A 21,340-nucleotide genomic window follows, 5' to 3' on the forward strand; every position below is an offset into this window, starting at 1 on the left:
GAGAGTGGCTTACTGGCCAGGAGGTGAGCTTAGCGCAGCAGCACGTCAGAGCCGAGGGGCTGCTTAGAGCGCTGAGGCAGAAAGCGCGGGACAGCGCTGACCTACTTCACTGGGTTACATAATGCTCGATGTTCATCGACTGCACGCACTCAGACTGTGGAGGGGATTAAAAGGTCAAGCTCACGAGCGATTCGAGGCAAGACTAGACCTCCGACTCCCTCTGTCTCTCACTCGTCTTTTTTTTTCTCTGTCTCTCTCTAGCTGTCTCTCCTCCAGACCCGCAATGCCTCTAACTCTAATGATGCTCAACCAGTAGTGAATGATCAGGATCTGCTGATGGCTGCCCTGTCTCTTTCTAGGTCACTGTCAGCATCACACTGTCTGCTAACCTCTAGACGTCTGTGTTATTGCTGAGCTTAATAACTAAAGCATGGTGTAACTATTATCAGTTATCTCTGTGCTCATTGCAACAAGCAGACAACGTAACTTTGACCTGATACTGATAGAATCATAATTATTAAAATTTAATTTTGAAAAAGTGTGTACAGTTTTGCTGTACAAAAAAAAGAAAATATTTGGAAGGTTTAGAAGAATGCATATGTATAGCTTGTGTTGAGGAGCTGTGTGTGCAGTTCTAACACGTGCAGCTGTGGCACAGAGCATCTCCCGAGAGGCTCTCAGGTGTCTGTGTATGTTTGCACACAGCAGGTCTGTATGTGCATTTGCCAAAAATGTTCACAGTTCAGCAAACAAGTCCACAAAGGAAATAAACCAACAACACAGAAAAATCTAACACAGGGGGAGAGGTGAGACCTGACACCTGCACCCCCCTCCCCTCAGAAACACTAGCATAAGCATGAGCCTATAAATCTATATTATTAATAATTACTCTTTATTTTAGTTTACAATATCATCATGATACTGTATAAAAAAACACTCCTTCTCATGAATACATTCAACTGCACACAGATGTGCAAAAGCACATACACAACTTGTCTGGTCCCTGTAGAGAAGTACTGCCAATAGAAACAAAGAATAAGCAAGTGTCCAAATATACTTTCGTCCATAGTAAGCATGTTAGGAGCACTGTCCCCCATTGGGTTCCCCATTTTTTTTTAAAGCTGGGTGGTATAACATAAGCAGTTCTGGAGGGAGGTGATTTCTAAATATTAGAGACATTGGCTGGGATCTGATCCAGTTTGATCCCCTGGACTGACAATAAGTGATGGCAGTACTTAAAGTAAGCACATAAAGAAAATATATCACCCCAAAACAGCTATGCAAACATCAAATTCAGGATGGGTTTCAAATAGACCACAAAGGAGTTTAAGACACTAGATACAGCTACACTGTAGATTTGTGTATGTTTTGTGAAGAGAATCTGAGATGTTACCTAGTCTCTGAGAAAATTCATAGAACTTTTTGAGTTTGCCCACCAGGGGCACCACCGCAGCCCAAGCCTGGTCCTGCAACGCCTCGTCATTCGGGTTTTGGATTGCCTGAAAAGGAAGAAATTTCATTATATTCTTATAAATGTTACGATACTTCCTGGAAAATAAAGAGACACATTGATGTGTGAGCAAATTCATGAATGTAGTCATGCACCAAATTAAAATTTGTAGCCTAAACTCAAACCGAACAAAATTAAAAATTTGGAAATTATACTAAACAATGTTTTTTTTTAATGAAATTTATCACTTATTTTACCACTGCATAAATAAAATAGCCTAAATATGTGTTTACGCCTTATTTTCAAAGAAAATGTCATTGTTCAGTATAAATGATTCAATGATAAATGATTCAAACTGAAAGAGATGTTTTTGCCATTTTTGACCATTTTAATATTCTCTGAATATTTGGTACATCAAAAAGGACTATTTGTTATGCTATGAATAAAAATCTTTATGAAAAAAAAAAAACAGAACCATTACACTACATGCAAGCAAATAATCATTTATTTTATTTGTGTATATGTAAAATTCCATGGTTAAAAAATGTTAGAAGGAAAATTGTGTTTTATTATTTCTATACTATAACCCTGCAGTGAGTGCACTTTATTAACTACAACTATTAGGGTTTAACCTCATTTTCAAAAATGTAGTGGCAGTGAGTGAATATGATTAGAAATCATATCAAAGTGTAATAAAATAAAAAATGGAATAAAAGAGCACATTCACTCCCATTCAACTGAAGCCGTGGCGATTCAAGCGCACCATGGAAACTGTCTGTACAGCAAGCGTAACCATGGCAACATGAGCATCAGTCACACTGACGCTCAGTCTGAGGGAGTGAGACGTGATTAAACAGAAAAACTGCAGCTCTGAGAACAGCAGCTCCCGCGGAGCTCATCTAATGACTGAGTGCGTCTGTATGATAATAAAACATTACAACTACTCCTGGGATTCAGAACAAAGTGCTCTGTGTTAACACTACAGCTGCTTTTCCTTAACATGCCGTAATTAATTCTTAAAAAAAAGACTAAAATTTAGGTTCAGCAGTGGATCCAATTTTTTTCTTTGTACCAAACTAAATTATCTGCATACTTTTCAAGACATCCCCTGAATTAACGGATTTATTTTAAACGTAAAATGATCTGCATAGTTTTAAAAAGGTTTACTTATCTGCATTTGTTCTTGAAACCAACAATATATTCTAAGATTTATTTTAAATTGATGATTTAAAAAAAAAAAACTAGTTATGAGTTTTTCCTTTTTTATTCCAATTCTTCAAATTTATTTTAAGGTCATTATTAGTGTTTTCCTTATGTAAAGACTATAATAATATAATAATATAAGAATATAATAATCAGCATTTTTGGAAACCAGCAACATTAACTGCATTTTTCAAAATTCTACCAACAAAAATCTAATTTTCTTTAAACAAGCACAATCAACTGCATTAAACCAAAATTCGTTGTACATTTTCTTGAACTAATTAAATTAAACACATTTTCTTGAAAACTGCAATATTACCTGCATTTTCCATAAACAGCAAACCATATGTGTGTGTAATTGCTCTCACACCTTTTTAGCTGCGCTTTCACACTGATTCACTTGCTCTGCTTTGCACATTGTTAGGACTTTATTTCATATATTGCTTTTTGTTCTTAGTTTTCATTACTTGAATATTCTTTTAATTATAATGTCTTGTAATTTACTTTTAACATTGTTCTAAAACCTTTTCTTATATTACATTTTTACTAATTTTAATTCTGTTAGAAATGCCTTTCTCTAGATGTAACAGCTCTTTTATTCTAATTAATGTTGTTAATGTTGTTTTAAATATATTGTTTTAATCATGTTTAAATCATGTTTCACTAATGCTTTATTTTTATTTTATTTTTATTTCCATTTTTATTGCTATTTTCTTAGGTTTATGTGACTCTTTGTAATTTGTAAAGCACTTTGAATGACCATTGTGTATGAAAGGTGCTAATGTAGTACTATTACATCATTCATGACCTTTTCACCAGGTGTGTGTAGGCATGTTGTGACCGTACCTCTCTTATCTCTTGTCCTGCTCCTTTATAGGCCTGTAGTTCATCAAGTATCACCTGAGCATCCTTCAGGACCACATCCACTTCGTCCCAAGTCTCCCGCTCTGCTTCTGTGGGCTGTGCATCTATAAAAATGCAGAATTACACAACCACAGACTTAGAACTGTTACACTTGCATATATTTACCAATTGAGCCTGTACTGACAAATGAACAATATGACTGAAAGATCAGAATAATTGGAAGATCCCGATTATGCAGCTTGCCATCAACAGTCGTCTGAGAGAGCACAACTGGCCTTGCTCTCTCCAAATGAACTTTTTCCCCACATCCCTTTCTAGGTCAGGGGTCGGCAATAGGCGGTCCGCAAGCCAGATGTGGCCTGCAAGCATGTTACATCTGGCTTGTGAGGTTGTATGAACTATAATAAACAATAATAAAAAATAATAATATTAAAATGCTTCTCTGGCGAGCTTTTGTTTACATTCCTCCCCTGTCTCTTTGTCACGCTCAGTGTGACTTTAGTTTCTGCCCATTCCTAGGCTCCCTATCTCCTTATAGGGGTGTTTTTCCCCGCCGTGTCCCAATTCACTAGCTGTGGCAGCGGTAGTGCATTGGACTGCGACCCTGACGACATGGGAGCGATCACGCGTTAGGAGCGGTGTGTTTGTTTATTTATTTATTTATTTGTCTTTCTTCTTGGGTTTATCTGCTTTGAGAGCAACTGTTCCGCAATTGGGTTCTACAACCCTCAGGGCTGGAGAGCTACTAGTCTGTAGCACTGCATCCCATTACACTTCATTTTGCAAAACAGACCTGTTTTTTGTGGCCCGCCAAATAATGGCTTGGAAAATATCTGGCTGGCGTCCACACTTAAATGCCAACCCCTGCTCTAGGTGATGCTGGTCAGCACAGGCATCTGTGACCTGTTTTATATATGTATATATATTGTTATATATTGAGTTGCTGCGCTTTTCTCCGAGCATGTTGGCTTCTCAGTAATGTATGAAAAGTATTAGATTAGTCAAGTGCTAGTATTTCACCCTTCTGGTGTCGGGGCATTACTCCTGGTGTCGGGAAATATCACTGATTAGGTGGGATAATCACCATAGTTAAATAGGGGGTGAAAGCAAGACAATAATTAGAAAAATAATATGTTTAAAAAAAGACTAACATTAACACATGACAACACCAAGATTCACAGAAATATGAGTTCTCTAATAGGTTTAAGGTTTAATGGGCTATTTTCTCTGTTGGTATTGACAAAAGTGCTAGATTAATTGGACTACATCAGTAGAGCCCTATATTTTATTCACACATTCATTCCAGGCCATGAAAGGCTTCATAATTAGCTGCTGAGCTGAATCAGATGTAATAAAAGTGAAGACTCTGCAATGCTATAGACCTCCAACAGAACAGTACGACACGTGTTCTAGTCAGACTTCCTCAGATTACACTGTTCTCATTTGTGGAGCTGCAGGAATTTTAAACACTGGAAACTGCAGGAACTCATCTAAGGAGCAACCTCAAGCTTGACTTTGAACTTCAGTGGGTTTTAAATAGAGTTTAAAGAGTTTTAAGAACTGCTTGCCATATTTAAGTTCACAGATGCTAACTGTATGTAGGTTTGGGTTCTGTATCTAGGCCAGTTTGAGGAGAACAGCGGCAAACTGGGCCAAAGGTGAAGAGAAGACTGGATGTGTGTTTATGATGTAGAGGGTGAAGCAGTGTGTTACTGTTTACAGTTTCTCTCTCTCTCTGACTTGCTGTGGTTACAGGAAGCAGCTATAGGAATTCCATATGAATCAGAAGTGACTCCTTACTGCCCCCTGTCTATCTGTGCGTACGGAAGCACATGACTGGTGCAACAGGAAACCATACTGAGAAGGGTGTTAATACTGGACATACCTCCATAGGTCTTAGCTTACCTTTTATGTTATTTTTGCTCCTCCGCCCATTTTAATATATTTTGCAGAGTTAATTCATACAGTGCCCCAACACTTTCAAAAGTATATGGACATGGGTTTATAAGTTAAAGACAACAATAATCACCATATGTATTGGACACAGATAATCATATAAGAATTGGCCTCTATTTTTAGTCTATCTGTGCAGTGAATTCACACATACACACCAGAGAGAACTCACTGATAACAGGTGCCTAGAGGAGTGGGTAAAAAGGGTTAAAGGTCATGCTCATGGGCCCTAACAGCAGCAGCTTGGCAAACACTGTTATCAATAACCCAGTGCCCTAACCACTGAGCCACCACTGCCCCACAATGTTTATTATTATTTATCAGCTAAGCTACTACTGTAAATTGTTCTAACGTTTGATAATAAGGATTAATAATTAATACAAAAAGAATAAATTATACATTAGTCAGTAATTCTATTTTACTTATCCACTCCACTCAGAGTTAGATTACAGTGGAGGTTACATTATGTACAGTAGGGTAAAATCTTACTTTCAAAATCGAGGAAGAAATTGGGCTCTTGTTCAAGGTCTGTACACGTCAGCACTTTCAGGAGGTTCCCCATGACAGGATACCTGTAAAAGACAAGAGAAAAGGTCAGAATTAGCAAAAAAGAAAGTCAAGGAAAACAAAAATATGTAGTCAGTTTTTGACATTATTTTTTTTGTGTGGCACAATTTGGCCACATTCAAGTCTAATAATCGGAAAAGAGGCCTTTTTAACAACATGATCACCGGTTCAATCTTCTGAACCCCACAGGACATGACAAACTACCTTGAACCACTGAGGGGAAAAATAATTCATATCACGTTATATAGTTTGTGATACATTATCAATACATGGCTTCAAATATTGATATTTTTATTAAATCCTAGGCCAATGTGTCTTACTAACGTTAGTAAAGTCCCGCTCAGAGTAAGAAAAGAGAGAGAGAGAGACACAAGTGTATCCGACAGGTAAGTGGTCTGTAATGGACAACGCCTTCTCAAAAATGTGGGGTCTTGGTATTCCACGTTCACCAAGGGGTTCCAGGCCCAGCTGTGGCAACCGGCCCCCTCCCCTCCCTGCCCTCCCTCAGACAGGCCGTGTGGTTTTCCTGCACAAGGCTCCTATACCAGATGTCATTATATCGCCACCCAAAACCACAACCCTCGCCACACACACACACACACATCATGTGAGTTACGGGAATCCTTGCGCTTTGGTGCCTCATGCCAACCGTGCGTGTCGGCTTAGGGCTTAAACTCAGTTCCCAGTAGAGGGGCCCCCTCACTGTCAAGATTTAAGAAATAAAAAAAACACAGCCAACACTCTTCACGGAAAGCGCTCCTCTAAATAGCTCTATTTCTAAAGTCTCTGGAGGACAGAGACCGGGGCCTGTTAAAGAGCACTGTTGATGAAGGCTAATTCATGCTATACACTTTACACTGGTGTAATTTCAGAGATGTAATTAAACAACACAATGTAGCATTTTTACCTTAAAACAACAGCTTGAAAACCACTGATACATCGGATGATACATCGACCTGGGTGAAGCTGGAAGAACACAGCTTGGGAGAATTGCATAACACTAACACTGAAAACAGCTCCCAATTCAACTCAACTCCCAGGCCAAGGTCCAAACCAACCCCCAACCTAAGGTCTAGCTCAACCCCCAACCCAAAGTCTAACTCAACATCCAACCCAACACCCTCTCAATGTCCAACCCAAAGTACAACTCAACTCCCCACCCAACATCTAACTTATTGTTCAAACTAACAAACAACTCAACTCCCATCCCAACATCCAATTTAATCCAACTCAACTCAAAGTCCAACCCAATGTCCAACTCAATGTCCAATCAACATCCAAACCAACATCCAAACAAACATTCAAACCAACATACAACCCAACTCCCAACTCAATGTCCAACTCAACTCCCAACCCAACATCCAACCCAACATCCAACCCAACATCCAACCCAACATCCAACCAAACATCCAACCAAACATCCAACCAAACATCCAACTCAACTTCCAACCCAAAGTTCAACTCAACTACCAACCCAACGTCCAACCCAACGGCCAACCCAACGGCCAACTCAATGTCCAACCCAACATCCAACCAAACAACCCAACCCCCTGCCCCCCTACAGTTGGGAAGTGGAATCATGCCTAAGTTACCTCTCAAGCAGGATGCACCTTACATGCAAACTAATAATGACAGGCCTAGATTAAAGAATCATACAGGTCTAAGGATGTTGTCAGTTGATTCTTAGAAAGCAGGGTTGTGTGAGAAAGCCCCTCTTTCCCAGGCTTCCCCCTCCCCTGTCCCACTGAAGTGGGTAAAACCTGTGGGCTGCCAAAAGCAGGTTTCCAGAAACCTCTGGAAGTTCACACACTGCAGACACTATCTCTGACAGGGGATCAGTGAGAATGGGCCTTTTTTCTGTGCAAGGCTGGTGACAGAGGGATTGAGGGGGAAACCACAACTGATGCATAACCTTCCACCTGGCAGACAGGAAGATAGCATCAAAGTGAGACCGAGAGACACTGACGAGACCAAACACTCACAACCTGTGCATGTTCCCACACTGATAGTGGGGGGATTATATCATCCGCTTCTGCTTGGGGTCTCTCAGTGTCGACTTCACCTCGAGCAGCTCACAGATTTATGCTGAGACCTTACATAAGATATGACAAGTGCAAATCACAGGATGCTGTGTAAACAGACTGTTTTTAAAAAGGCAAAGACTAGAGGCCCTGTGTTAGCCTATGCATTTAAATCAATGGCCCTACAAAGCATTACTTATTAACTAGCATGTAAATTACAAGTAGAGCTTAAATTAGTTCCAATTTTTTGATTGAGAACATTCTGCCTGATCCCTCCCCAACCCAGAAACTCCAGGTTTAAAGCCAAATCTTAGTGAAGTGCAAGATAATGCTGCACATTCCCAAGCAATTACTCTACTGATGATGCCTGTCAAGCAAGCACTACCTGGGTTCAGGTCACGTATGCCAATCTTAAAGGGCCTATGTGCACATTTTTTTTTTTAAATAAAAAACAACAATCCAGTTGCTGGAATCAAAAGTAGATTTATATGTGTGAATGCAATGAACATATACAGCTCTGGAAAACAAATAAGAAAAATTATGAGTTTCTTAGATTTTACCAAATTAAAAAAACTCTGTAATATAATCAAGAGGAACATGAATGATCACAAGCCATCAAACCAAGATGTACTGCTTGAATTTTTGCACCAGGAGTGACAAAGTTTCCAAAAGCAATGTGTAAGACTGGTGGAGGAGAACATGCTGTGATTAAAACCAGGGTTATTCCACCAAATATTAATTTCAGAACCCTTAAAACTTTATGAATGTGACATTGTTCCTTTTTGCATTATTTGAGATCTGAAAGCTCTGCATCTTTTTTGTTATTTCAGTCATTTCTCATTTTCTGCAAATAAATGCTCTAAATGATTATTAAACATTATTAAGGCCATGTCCATTTATTTTACGATAAGTCAAGAATGTAATTATCGTTATCGGCCTTACAGATGGTCACCTGTTGTTTTTTGTTATAATTGCATACTGAGTCCTGCTTGATAATGTCATGACATGGCAGCCAGTCTGAAAAGAAGCTTGCCGTCCTGGGAGACCAAACTGAAGCTGGTTATGACTCATACCGACAGAAACTAGGGATGTAAAATGTGTATATGCTGCAGGTGTTATCAATTATTTTGCACAGTAAATGTGTACGTGCATGTCTGGGACCCATCTACATGTCATTAGACTCCTTGGAAAATGCTTCCAATGAACCAAATTAGTGGGTGAAAATTCACTTTTAACAGGAGGGGCACAGCAGACACCAGCGTCGCTCCTTTAATACACTGCTTCCTCACTTCAATGATCTAAATAAGCATTTAGCTCCACGCTCAGCCGGCTCCTCAGCTGCTCAACTCCAGCTGTAATTAAACAGCGTCTGTGTTTATAAAGAAGCGGAGGGTTTTAACTCGCAGACGATGAGTGGTGGAAAGCAGGGAAGAGAGAGAGAGGGTCATACTAGGCCATTACGACAGCGCATTACCCATGATGCCTCCGCCTCGAGCTGGTAGAGAGAGCACGAGACATACACAAGAGCGTGGGCGGAGCGAGCGATGTAGGTCAGGCTTATTACAGTCTTGAATAAGTGCATTACAGTGTGTGTGTGTATGTGTGTGTGTGTGTTATGTAATCACTACTCGGACAACGCTGCTAACATTCATAGTCTGACTCAGTATAAAGTCAAAACGAAAAGCATGAAAAGAAAGAGATATGAATATTACGCCCTCCAGTCATGAATCTGAATGTAGCGGCTGGCAGACAGGTATGACATAAAGATGCACTGCACTTAAAATGGGAGGCACGAATTTATGAAACCTCAGCAGTACATTTATATGAATGAATAAATGTGTAAACTGAATCAAAGCACAAAAATGTTGAGAGCAGATATTGATCAAGTAGAAGGGGTGGGCGATATGGCTCTAAAATAATATCACGATATTTCAGGGTATTTTTGCGATAACGGTATACTTGGCGATATAGGAAAACTAAAATAATTCATTCATTTCAGGAATATAGTATAATAGTATAACAGCATAATCATAATGGGGCAAAATAAATAATATAGCATAAAAGAATATAATGCATCAAAAATATTGCAGAATATTTAGTGCATGCATATAAACTGCAAACTAAAAGAATTATACAATAAATAAACCTAAAGAACATCTCTATTATCACGATATGGATTTTCAATATCTTGATATTTCTGTCACAATATATTGTATACGATATAATACTGCCCACCCCTAGCGAGTAGGCATAGGTGTGGTTATTTAAAAACACATTTAGCTAAGCTCATCTTCAAAAATGTCAAAATATGAGGCAGAACCAATCAGACTAATGCAGGACACTAGACAGTCAAACTTTAGTTCATCAGTTCTTCATTTACTGCTAGATACAGACCTCTAAGAGTAAACTTTAAGAAAGTGTATAACTAATGTACATGTTAATATGCAGAATAAACCCCTTTAAAGACCACTAACCGGATACCCCTTTGGAGAGTACATCACTTTACCCAGTACAGTGGGCCTTAGACTGCAGCAGAGCCAACAATCTCCAGTGACAGCACTGAGTGCAGTTCTGCAATAGAAATCACAGTCTCTTTCTGCTGGTGCTCAGAGTTTGACAATGTTGTAAATATTGTTAACTGCAAAAAAACAAACAAACAAAAAAAAAAAAACAATGCATTTTAAAATTGTATTCCCTGTTGATAGATGATACAAAACATCAAAGAAGCCCAGCACATTGATATACCACCAAGTTCGGAAAACTACATGGAAATGTAGATGTGGCTTTCAGCTCCTAACTTAATTGGTATCAGCATTTAGATCTGTATCCGCCCCAAAACACTGACTGTTTTGTCTCTGTCTTTTTTCCTAAACCGGCCTCAGGGGAACTTTATAACTCACATCTAAACTTAACCTGACACTGTAGCATGATTTCCTAATATACTGTCATTATTGACTGACTGTATTTATGTCAGATTTAAAACAATAACACAAGTATATTGGACAGAGTGGTGGCATCTGCCATCTTTTACAGAGTGGTCTGTTGGGGCGGAAGCATTCCTTCCTTCCTGCTGCTGTTAGACTCCGACCACATATACACAGCGGACTACATATACACACACTTAAACGCTACACTCAAACGCTACACAGAAAATATATATTTTTTTCAGTGTAACATTATGTAAAACATTTTTCCATTACCTGTGTGTAAATAAGAGGCAATCTGAAGAGTCCTTTACTTTTGATAATTTATATTGTATATATTGCACAGTTTATTTTATCTATTTTTATGTATTGAGTGCCATGCTATCCTGTTGCTGCAGTAATACAGTGAATTTCCCCACTGAGGGAATAATAAAGGATTATCCTATCTTACTTTAAAGTATTAAATAACATACAAAGATTCTAACAACCCATTCTGTAGTGACATCAGACTAACTGCAGCTGGGATTTTCAAGACCTTTTGGTTTAAAAAGCCAGTCTTTCAATAGCAAGCCTGGTTAAAATGCCCATACACAGTATTAAGACCCTGAATGCACTGTGGCAGTAGACAGGAAAAGCAGAGGCAACAAGAGAATCTGTGTGTGTGTGTGTGTGTGTGTGTGTGTGTGTGTGTGCCCATGTCTCTAGTTCTCTAGTCATGTCCAGATTTAGGAGAGGACAAGCCGCTGACAGGAGAGATATCAAACCGCCGACAGGAACAAAAACCTAAAACGACACATTACAGAATTCTGCAGCACAATGCCAGATCCCTGAGCAGAGCCGAGTCTCCCTGCATAACCCACAGAGACAGCTACACTCTTCATCTCTCTCTCTCTTTCTCTCTCTCTCTCTCTCTCTCTCACACACACGCAGAGTAAGGCTCAGGGTTCAATTGCAGAGGTAGGACAGAGAGAAGCTGGCTAAAGAGAGAGTGAACCTATAATGGAGGTCAGAAACAGTTAAGGGTGAGGTCAGGATAGTCTCTACAAAAGAAAAGCAGAGGCGGAGGATGTTCATCTGAGAGAACTGAGCATGAGGATGTTCACCTTCTGCAAAAATGTAGGCCCCCCTATTCATTTGGACCAATAGCATAACAAGACACAACAGTCATTCATGAACACATGAAAATGAACAATATGAGTTTTTTTTCTTACCAGGATGTGTAGAAGCACAATAGCTGCTAATCTGGAAGTGTGTGTTTTTTTTTTTTAAAGGAGATCATACGTGATTTTCTAACTGTTCCCATTTGTACTTTTTCTACACCCACACTGGCTGGTTTCATGTGTCTTGGAGGAAGCAAGTGTTAGCCTTCACCTTCACATTTCCAGTGCTGGTAGCATTGTGTTGTAAAGGAGTTCCAGCTAGCTAGGGTGGAAAAGAGCACAGCTATATTGGGAATAAAGTTCAGTAATAAACAAAATATAGTAGTAGATAAGTAGATGAGATCTTGTGAGCTGGTTTGAAGAACAAAGTCTACTTCCAGATTAATTTTTAACTTAATTTAGTTAAATATTAATTGTCCATATCAAGTAATGAGTAATAGCAGCAACTAAGGCTGGGTTGAGTTTTGAAAATGTAACATTTGCATTTGTTTTAATATTAGTGGCTTCCTTCACATTTACAGTGACAGTCTGTGAGTTTTCGGAGAGATTGTATAATTGAACCAAGCATGCCAAAAAGTATTTTTAAAACATGCATTGTGGAGCAGTCTCCTTTCAGATTGGATGAATTTGCACTCTCAGAGAAAAGCGCAGCCATGCAGCTCTGCTACATCAGCAAACTAATGCCTGGGACCAACTTAATACTTGGGAGTAATGATGAGAAAGGGGAACTATCTGCTCATTCAGAGAAAGCAAGGCTAATTGTGCTCTCTCAGACTCCGGCTGCTGATGGCGAAGCAGCATGATCTGGGATTTGAACCGGCCATTCTTGAACACAGTGGCAGCCCCAAAGGGTGGTGCTATTTTGTTTTTTTTGTTTTTTATTTTTATGTACGTGGTATATTTTTGTCTAAAACAAAAGGGTCACAAAGATCCACAAAAAATTCAAACTAAACTGACATTAGTCTTTATCGCTGTAGAATAGTTCTAATTCCTATTTGATTATTTTTAAACCAAACACTCCTCCCAGTGCTGCTAGTTCCCACAAAGACTTTCAGCCCATGGGAAACAGGCTTCCTTTACAGTCTCAAATCACGCTGCTCATGTGATATTTCAGGCAGAGAGATTATGGTCAGAGAGAAGGGTCTCTGGTGACAGTTTGAAAAATGCTTTTTAGTCTCAAACAGCAGGCTGCTTAACATGCGGAGGCAGAACTATTCCAAATTGAAAGTGTGTTTGTAGGCTGGAGAGACCACAGACAGCTCATGATTTGTGCTAGAATTGGGCGTGAGCTGGATTAGTGTGTGTGTGTGTGTGTGAGTGTGTGTGTGTGTGCGCTGCGGCTGTAATTAGCCTGAGAAAGAGAGTGCAGAGTGTGAGCAGGTTACAGTATGAATCTGTACACTGTACTCTGCTGCAGAGCTCTCCTGCAGTAACTGCAGTTCTCTGCTGCTGCTTCCAGTGAAGAAGTGCAGATTTGAGTCCAGGCCAACTGGTTCCAGCGTGGGGTCAGCCTCTGCCCAGCATGCCTACCCACAGTTCTACACACCAGCTCAGCTGGGCCACAATGAGGTCACAGCTAGAAAAGCTGCCCTATAAACACGCTCATTTACCAGGGCAATGGTTTTCCTTTCTGTTATGTATTTTAAACAAAACAACTGCATTTAAGATTTTACAGAGTGTACTATAGAGTGTATTTTAGGTTTGATATTAGAACAGTTTTTAAGTTCTTAAAAGATCATTAAAGATTTAAATCCCACAATGGTATGATAAGCTGACTAATGGGGACAGTAATGGATTAAAAAGAGGATGGAAAGAAACATGAAAAGAAAGAGTCAGAGACTAATAATGCAAGTTTAAACTAATAAAAGGGGTGAAAATGCAATTGTGTAGAGTTATGAAGCATATTCTATACATATAACTATATCATATAACTATAACATCTATCTATATATATATATATACCTATACTAATGTATGTCTTAAGGGTTCAGAAATCGATATTTGGTGGAAGAGTATTGATTTTTAAATCATGTCTTTCATGTGTCTTGGCATGCTCTCCACCAGTCTTTCACACTGCTTTTGGGTAACAAGCCATTCAGCTTTGTTTGATGGCTTGTGACCATCCAGCTTCCTCTCGATTGCATTCCAGAGGTTTTTATTGGGGTTCGGATCTGAAGATTGACAACTTGTCAACTTATTTGAATCTCAGTCAGCAACCACAGGATGACATCAAGTGACCTACAATAAGAATGGCAAATTTCATCTGGGGTGAAGTGCAGATGAAGTGCTCTTCATCAATGAGAAGCAAAGAAAAGCCAGGCTGAAGTTTGCAAAAGATCATAAGAATTGGACCATAGAGGACTGAAGTAAGATCATATTTTCTGTTGAGTCAAATTTTCAGTTTGCCCAACACCTGCTCATCTAATAGTTAGATGGAAACCTGAAAATGCGTACAAGCCATAGTGTCTTGCATGCACTGTGAAATTTGGTGGAGGTTTGGCAATGATCTGGGGATGCATCAGCAAGGCTGGATTCAGGCAGACTCTTCCTAGCGAAGGACGCATGAATCATGCCACAAACAAAGTTATTATCCTAGAAGAAGTTCTGCTTCCTTCTTCTTTGGCAAATGTTCCTCAACTCTGAGGACTGTTTTTTTAAGCAGGACAATGCTCCATGCCACACAGCTAGGTCGATCAATGTGTGAAAAAAGGACCACCAGATCAAGACTCTGTCATGGCCAACCCAATCTCCAGACCTGAACCCCATTGAAAACCTCTGGAATATAATCAAGAGGAAGATGAATGGTCACGAGCCATCAAAATTAGCTGAACTCCTTGAAGTTTTGCAACAGGAGTGGCATAAGGTTACACAAAAGCAGTGTAAAAGACTGGTGGAAAGCATGTCATGACGCATGAAAGCTGTGGTAAAAAATCAGGGTTATTCCAAACATTACTGTTGTTCTTCCTAAATGAATATGAACTTTCATAATTTTGACCAGGTTCTCAATTTCTGCAAATTAAAGAAAGGCCCTTTTATTATTTTGCGGAGTTATATTCACGTTTTGTAACAAATTCAAAGCATATTCAGGACAGGAAGAGATAGCACAAGAGCAATAGAGTGTGTAGAAGTGTGTGGGCGTCCAATAATGATTCAGGATCCATGGTGCTTATGGGAGAGCAGAACTGGAAAGCTTTAAAGAGTCCTCAACAGAAGAAGATCAGGCAGAGGAGCACAGTGTGATGATGATGAGTACACTGCTGAGCTTCATAGGGGCGACCAAGTGCACCTCTGAGGGTGATCCATGGGGACCGCAGGCTGGTTCCGTGGTGGTCCTGAAGGGCGGCGGCATCCCTGGGTGAGTTCTGGCTGATCGAGAGGCTCCTGAAGTGGGCTGTTTGTGCTCGGCACCCCCCTACTGAGAGATTGCGTGCCGGAGCACAGAAGCAATAGCGGGATGGAGGTGGGGGGAGGCGGTGGATGATCGTCTGAGGCCGCGGGGCAACTTACGAATTCATTCCTGCTCTCTGATTGGTGGAGGGCGAGCTCTCCTACATTCCGCTGTATCCATGGTGCCCAAAAAAGCTGGTACGGCTCATGCCGAGCCGGGAGCCAATGGGAATGTGGTTTGGGAGGGGGATTTAGGAAGGAGGGGAAGTGTGTGTGTGTCTGTGTGTTGAGGTGGGGTGGGATGGGGGTGTGCTGGTTCAGTAGTACGACTTAAAAGCCTAAGCGTGAATACATGAATGGCGATGAGGTAATGCACCAAAAACTACCGACTAGCGAAGAGGAGGAGGAGAAGGAGGATTCCGGAGTTTGGAATATTCGGCATTCCAGCTCGAATAAGAGATTAGCCGCTACAGAGGCTAACTACACAACCTGACCTACTTACCTACTATACGCTTAACGCAAATACACAAAAAAGCAGTTTCCCAAACAGGGATTAAACCTAGTCTTGGACAACACAGCATCTGAAAGCATTCCTTTCTCCATTAAATGGAATAAATGTAGTCCAGGTTTAGGCTTAATTCCTGTTATGGGAAGTAAATCCACCCAAAAGCTCCAAAACTAACCACTGTCTTATTTTTAACAGTAAAGCTATTAGAAATGCATATCTTTTGTTGAGGGTAAACATTCTATATGTGGGTTACACTACACAGCTGGGTTAACAGTGTTAGTAGTAAACACCCTCAGACTCATGCTGGTGGAATATTTACATGCTGATATCCATCTAGGAACAGCATCCTCGCTTCCCTAAATATAGCGTAGGGGGAGAAAAACATGAGGGAAATGGGAGCAGCACTGGCGTTTCATTGCAGCACTGCAGCATGGGAGTACACGTGCCTCTAGAAATACTACGCCTGCTTTTCAGCGCCAGCATGAGGGGGAAGAGTGGGGTGAGAGAGAGAGAAAGAGAGATATAGATAGAGAGAGAGAAAGAGAGAGAGAGAGAGAGAGAGAGAGAGAGAGAGAGAGAAAAACAACATAGTCTTCTCGCCCATCCCTCTTTCTCTTAGTCACGTGGGCTCAGCCGTGGAACAGCTCAGCACCTCCCTAGAGCATCGCAAGAGACAGCAGGCAATGGAGGGAGAGCCATGTACATATACAGTACCAGCATGACAAAAGTTTGAACACGCCCCTTCTCATTTAATGTCTTTTTCTTCATTTATTTATTACTTTACACTGTAGATTAATATGACTGAAGTCCTCAAAACTATGAAGGAATGCATATGTGGCCATAGAGTATACAAAAAAAAATTGTTTTACTTTACTCTTCAAAGTAGCACATTTGCACTCTCAGTCGTCTTCATGAGGTAGAACCTTAAAATGCCAAATCTCACAGGACATGAGACTAGTACCATGTCCCAGGGTTCCTACAAAATGCTGTATTGACCTGCGATTAGGGCTGCACAATATTGGAAAACATTTTTTCGACAATATATATCGTGATATTAAACAATGCAGGGCCCATGATGTCACCAGCTCCGCCCCCACCCTTGCACTGTCTCGCGTCCGGACCGATCAAGAGCTGAGTCAGCACTGAGCACTCAAAACCGAAGAAAACAGCAAAACAACAGTAACCGGCCCTTCAATCAGGCATTTAAATGGCTTTTTAGAAGGTAAATAAGAACGTTTTTTGGGATTAAAAGCCTGAATTCAGCTGTAACTGTAAATATCTGCGCAAAACTGTGCTGGACTGAGGTGCACAGCTTTCGTCACGTGCGTTTAGAAAGCACCATGTGGGTGGAGGCCATGCGGTTACCTTGTGTTTACTCCTGAGCCGTCTATCTGACATCCACCATCAGGCCTTACTGTCCAGTGTTCAACCTTACTCACAAAATAACACCTCACAAAATTTCTAAATTACTTCCCCTTGGGGATTAAACATTTATAACATGATCCTATCTGAAATTATACCTCTTATACACTTAGGGTCTTCCAATTCTGTGTTAGGGTTACATGACCCTTCAAATGGAGATTGAACAGAGGCACACTTAAAATGTAAGTGTTTTTTTTGTTGCTGTTAAAAACTAAGATAACCACTATATTAATATAATTTAATGTGTAGTTTCAGTGTCTCAATGGCAGTTTCCTTATAACAAGCATAACACAAATCACTAATAGTTTGTTATAGTAGCTAACTCGCTAGCTATCTTTCCCTTTCTACCTTAAATGGTGCAACAGACACCGGAGGCTGCAGCATTTAAGACGGAACAGAAAAATACAAGAAAATAAAAGTTAATAAAGCACTGAGGAATTAAGTAATAGACAATAATACTTAAATGCTGCACCATCTACCCCCTGAAAATACAGTTAACTAGTTAAACAGCAACTTTAGCGCTTCAGGGAAGGGTTACACTTGAAAACATGGGGTAGAAGTACAAAAGAGAAATGGGATTGGGCCATGGACAGTGTTGGACACTGGTTGTCATATTAATCATTCTCTCTCCCAGGTTTTAAAGCTTAATTATGTTTGAACAATTTGAAACATTCTGTTCAAGTCCCTGTAGTCTTTTTTATAACTTTAACTTTCTGTCTCTCTAGGGAACGCCTGACTGACCTAGTGGGCGAGCACTTTGTTTGTTTACCAACATGGAGTCAGTACACACTTCCGTGAGTCCATCTGAAAAGCTTGTGGCAAGACATGACGAAAAATCATGCTGGAGACCAGAGCATGTGAGATTACAACACAGCCTTACATTACTGATACATGATAATGGAGTGAACATACATCAGTATATCATCAGCACACATGTCTCTGGTGGGTGCACTGGTCTGTAAACATATCTATACTGCATATTATTTATAAAACTGCATGTATTTACACGAGGGCAGGAAATGTGTGGGAGTGTGTGGGTGTGTTACTCTGTGCTGTGTCAGTCTGCAGCAGCAGCATCCTCAGCAGCAGCAGCATCCTCAGCAGCATGGCAGGCAGTTTCAAACTTGACCTAGATTTCATGGGGAGCGCCGCCACATCGCATTAGCCAAGTGGTGCGCGCCGGGTTTGCACCCCAGACCCCCATGACACTCGCCCAATCAGACAGGCAGAAAAATGGGGGACGACTCCCTCGATCTTGGGGAGAAAAAAAAAAAAAAACATGCATGCACCACACCCATGAACCTGATGACCCTACCTAGTTAAAAACATAAAAAGCCGGCGAAGGCGGGGGGGCTTTGGGGTTGATGGATAAAGGGAGGAGCTCTCTGAGTGTTTCTGATTGTGTGTGTTTGTGATTTATAGCTCCTCCCATTCTCTTTAATGCCATCTGAATACAAGGAGGAGCGGTGGAATCAAAACAAAACAGCCTGACCAATCAGATGCAGCAAAAGCTCTGAGAAATGTCAACAACTGATGATGGCAGGAAAAAAGAGAAAAAACAAAACAAAAAATACAGTCGTCAATTCCCTTTAAAAGCTTTTAAAACAGCCAGATTAAACCATAATGATTATAACGATTAATAGGCCTTACAGTAATTACATTATCAACTTATTGTACAATATTATGAACATGACCGCAGTCGTTTTTGCTGACCTCCATATTGCCTAATCATGTTTTTGTTAAGAAGGAGAGCCCATTAGCTTAAATCAGCTGGTGTGCAAAGTGTTTCCATTTTATTGCTTTTATTTCAGATATTTAAACATTTTATATTTTAATACCAATGTATAAATATTCTAAATTCTACTTAAAAATGTGGTCTTTAAAAGCACTGTAAATACATTGCTATTATATGTATATTATCATTATATCAGTTGCTATAATTTATTTAAAATAAGGATACAGATGAAAATGGCCAAAAAAAAGGCAAGAATAAATGAAAAGATTGAATAATTTAGACTGAACAATGGTGTTTTTGATGACGCAATCAAATGGCAATCAGTAAGGATTAGGGCACTCTTTGTAATTGCTTTTAAAAGATAAAAAAAGTGTCGAAACTACTGAAAACCTGGGCTTCAGCCAAATCTTTTATTCTGTTTAACTTAGTTCACTTGGATTTCAATCTCAAAATGTTGTCCAATCGTACATACCGAATCCATTAAAATATGCCTGGATTGGCCCTGATTCTAATTGGGATATCTTTATATTGTAGAAAATGTGTAAAAACAATTCATGTAGTTAATATATTATATTATTAATGTTCAGTTAATATGTAGAATGCATGCTCAAGAATGTAGTTAATACATAATAAAATTGTTAATATGCAATAAGAAGGACCAAGAATGTTAATATAAAGATTTCAAAGTAAGGTGCCCATTGTGAATGCATTAAAAAAAAAAAAAAAGTGGTAAAACAATTGAAAACCCGGCCTTCAGCCGAATGTTTCATTTTGTTCAGCTTTACCACAACAATTTCTAGGACGCTACAGGACATCATCCAAGCAGAAGCGGCTACAGTGACTAATTACCTAAGCCTCTCAGCAAGTCATCAGCTAACAAAATCTTTAATTCCTTCGGCCAATATCTGAAAGTGGATCAAACCTGCAGCAAATGGCCTTTATTCCAGAGAAGCGCAGTGGAAATGAGTGGGTGATGCGCACTGTGATCTAATAGGCAGGTTCAGAGCAGGATTTTGGATAATCTCTCCTACAATGGGACCTCTTAGTCCGTACCGTATCTCTCCTAGTCAAAGCCTGAAACCATGGCAACCAGATATCATAAGCCAAAAACAGACCACCTTTTTTCTGAAGCATGGGGCAGGAATTTTAAGCCGAGCCTGTTTCTGTTCTATCACTTTAATCAAGTCTGTTTAATCAACAAACACACAATGCAGTGCTTCCTATTCTCTCTTTCCTCCTGTCTTTTTGCATTTGAAAAACACTCTGGTCTGTGTGATCTTTCTTAAAAAAGTCACAATAGAGGACAGAGGATGGGCTGATCGAGGACGGGTCACTAAAGGCTGTGAAATTCGCTAAGATATCTCCTTTGATTTGGCTTGTTTTTTTTGTTTTTTTTTACACAAGGAAAACCCCAAGTGCACTTAAATGCTTCCCAACAGACCATGTGATAATGTTCTCTCCACTGACTGCAAAAAAGTAAATACAGGAAGAAGAAGGTCATATGTTCTGGACTAATGCGCATTTCAGTACAATGTACCTTGGGGTACTGGACAATGGATGAAATCAATATCAGAAAAATCTTGCTTAATGGGGCTCTGAGTGGTTCAGCAGGCTAATTGCTGCCACTATCGCTGGTTCGAATCCCGGTCATGCTGAGAGCACAATTGGCCTTGCTCTCTCTGGGTGGGTAGATGGTGCTCTTTCTCCTAATCACTCCAAAGGGTGAGGTTAATAAGCACAAGGCGTCTGTGAGCTGATGTATCAGAACCAAGTCGCTACGCTTTCCTCCGATTGCACTGTGATGATACTCTGCAATGCTGCATCAGCAGCAGTTGGAAAAGAGGCAGTGGCTGACTTCAGATGTATTGGAGGAGGAATGTGCAAGTTTTCACCCTCCTGATGTTGGGGCTTCACTAGTAATAGGGGGGTCAGTCCTAATGAGAGGGTTGTGTAATTGGCCTTGTAAATTGGGAATAAATGGGATAAAAAATTGAAATAAATTAGTATAAAAAGCAGAGATGGGATTTTGTTCAGGGCTGCAGCAATTATCTGGGTAATATATAAAACTTTTTAAACCATATCAGCAGAGAAGTTTAGCTCACACTTGTGGAGTACACCTAAAAGATGGATAGTTGGACTAAGGGGA

The 21,340-nt window shown here is 40.0% G+C and overlaps 1 protein-coding gene across 1 annotated transcript in view; it reads right to left on the minus strand.

The window, feature by feature from the left end:
• The window catches only part of fam49bb (family with sequence similarity 49 member Bb), an 83,857-nt gene that overhangs the window by 18,813 nt on the left and 43,704 nt on the right, over positions 1-21,340 (minus strand). Inside the window, exons 3-5 of the mRNA XM_007258593.4 lie at positions 5,960-6,042; positions 3,500-3,621; positions 1,394-1,499 (exon numbers count right to left, since the gene is read on the minus strand). Coding sequence (XP_007258655.1) covers positions 1,394-1,499; positions 3,500-3,621; positions 5,960-6,032 — 301 coding nt within the window. The 5' untranslated portion in view covers positions 6,033-6,042. The remainder of the gene's footprint in view (positions 1-1,393; positions 1,500-3,499; positions 3,622-5,959; positions 6,043-21,340) is intronic.

The sequence above is a fragment of the Astyanax mexicanus genome, chromosome 1 (genome assembly GCF_023375975.1).
Source record: "Astyanax mexicanus isolate ESR-SI-001 chromosome 1, AstMex3_surface, whole genome shotgun sequence".
Classification (NCBI taxonomy): domain Eukaryota; kingdom Metazoa; phylum Chordata; class Actinopteri; order Characiformes; family Acestrorhamphidae; genus Astyanax; species Astyanax mexicanus.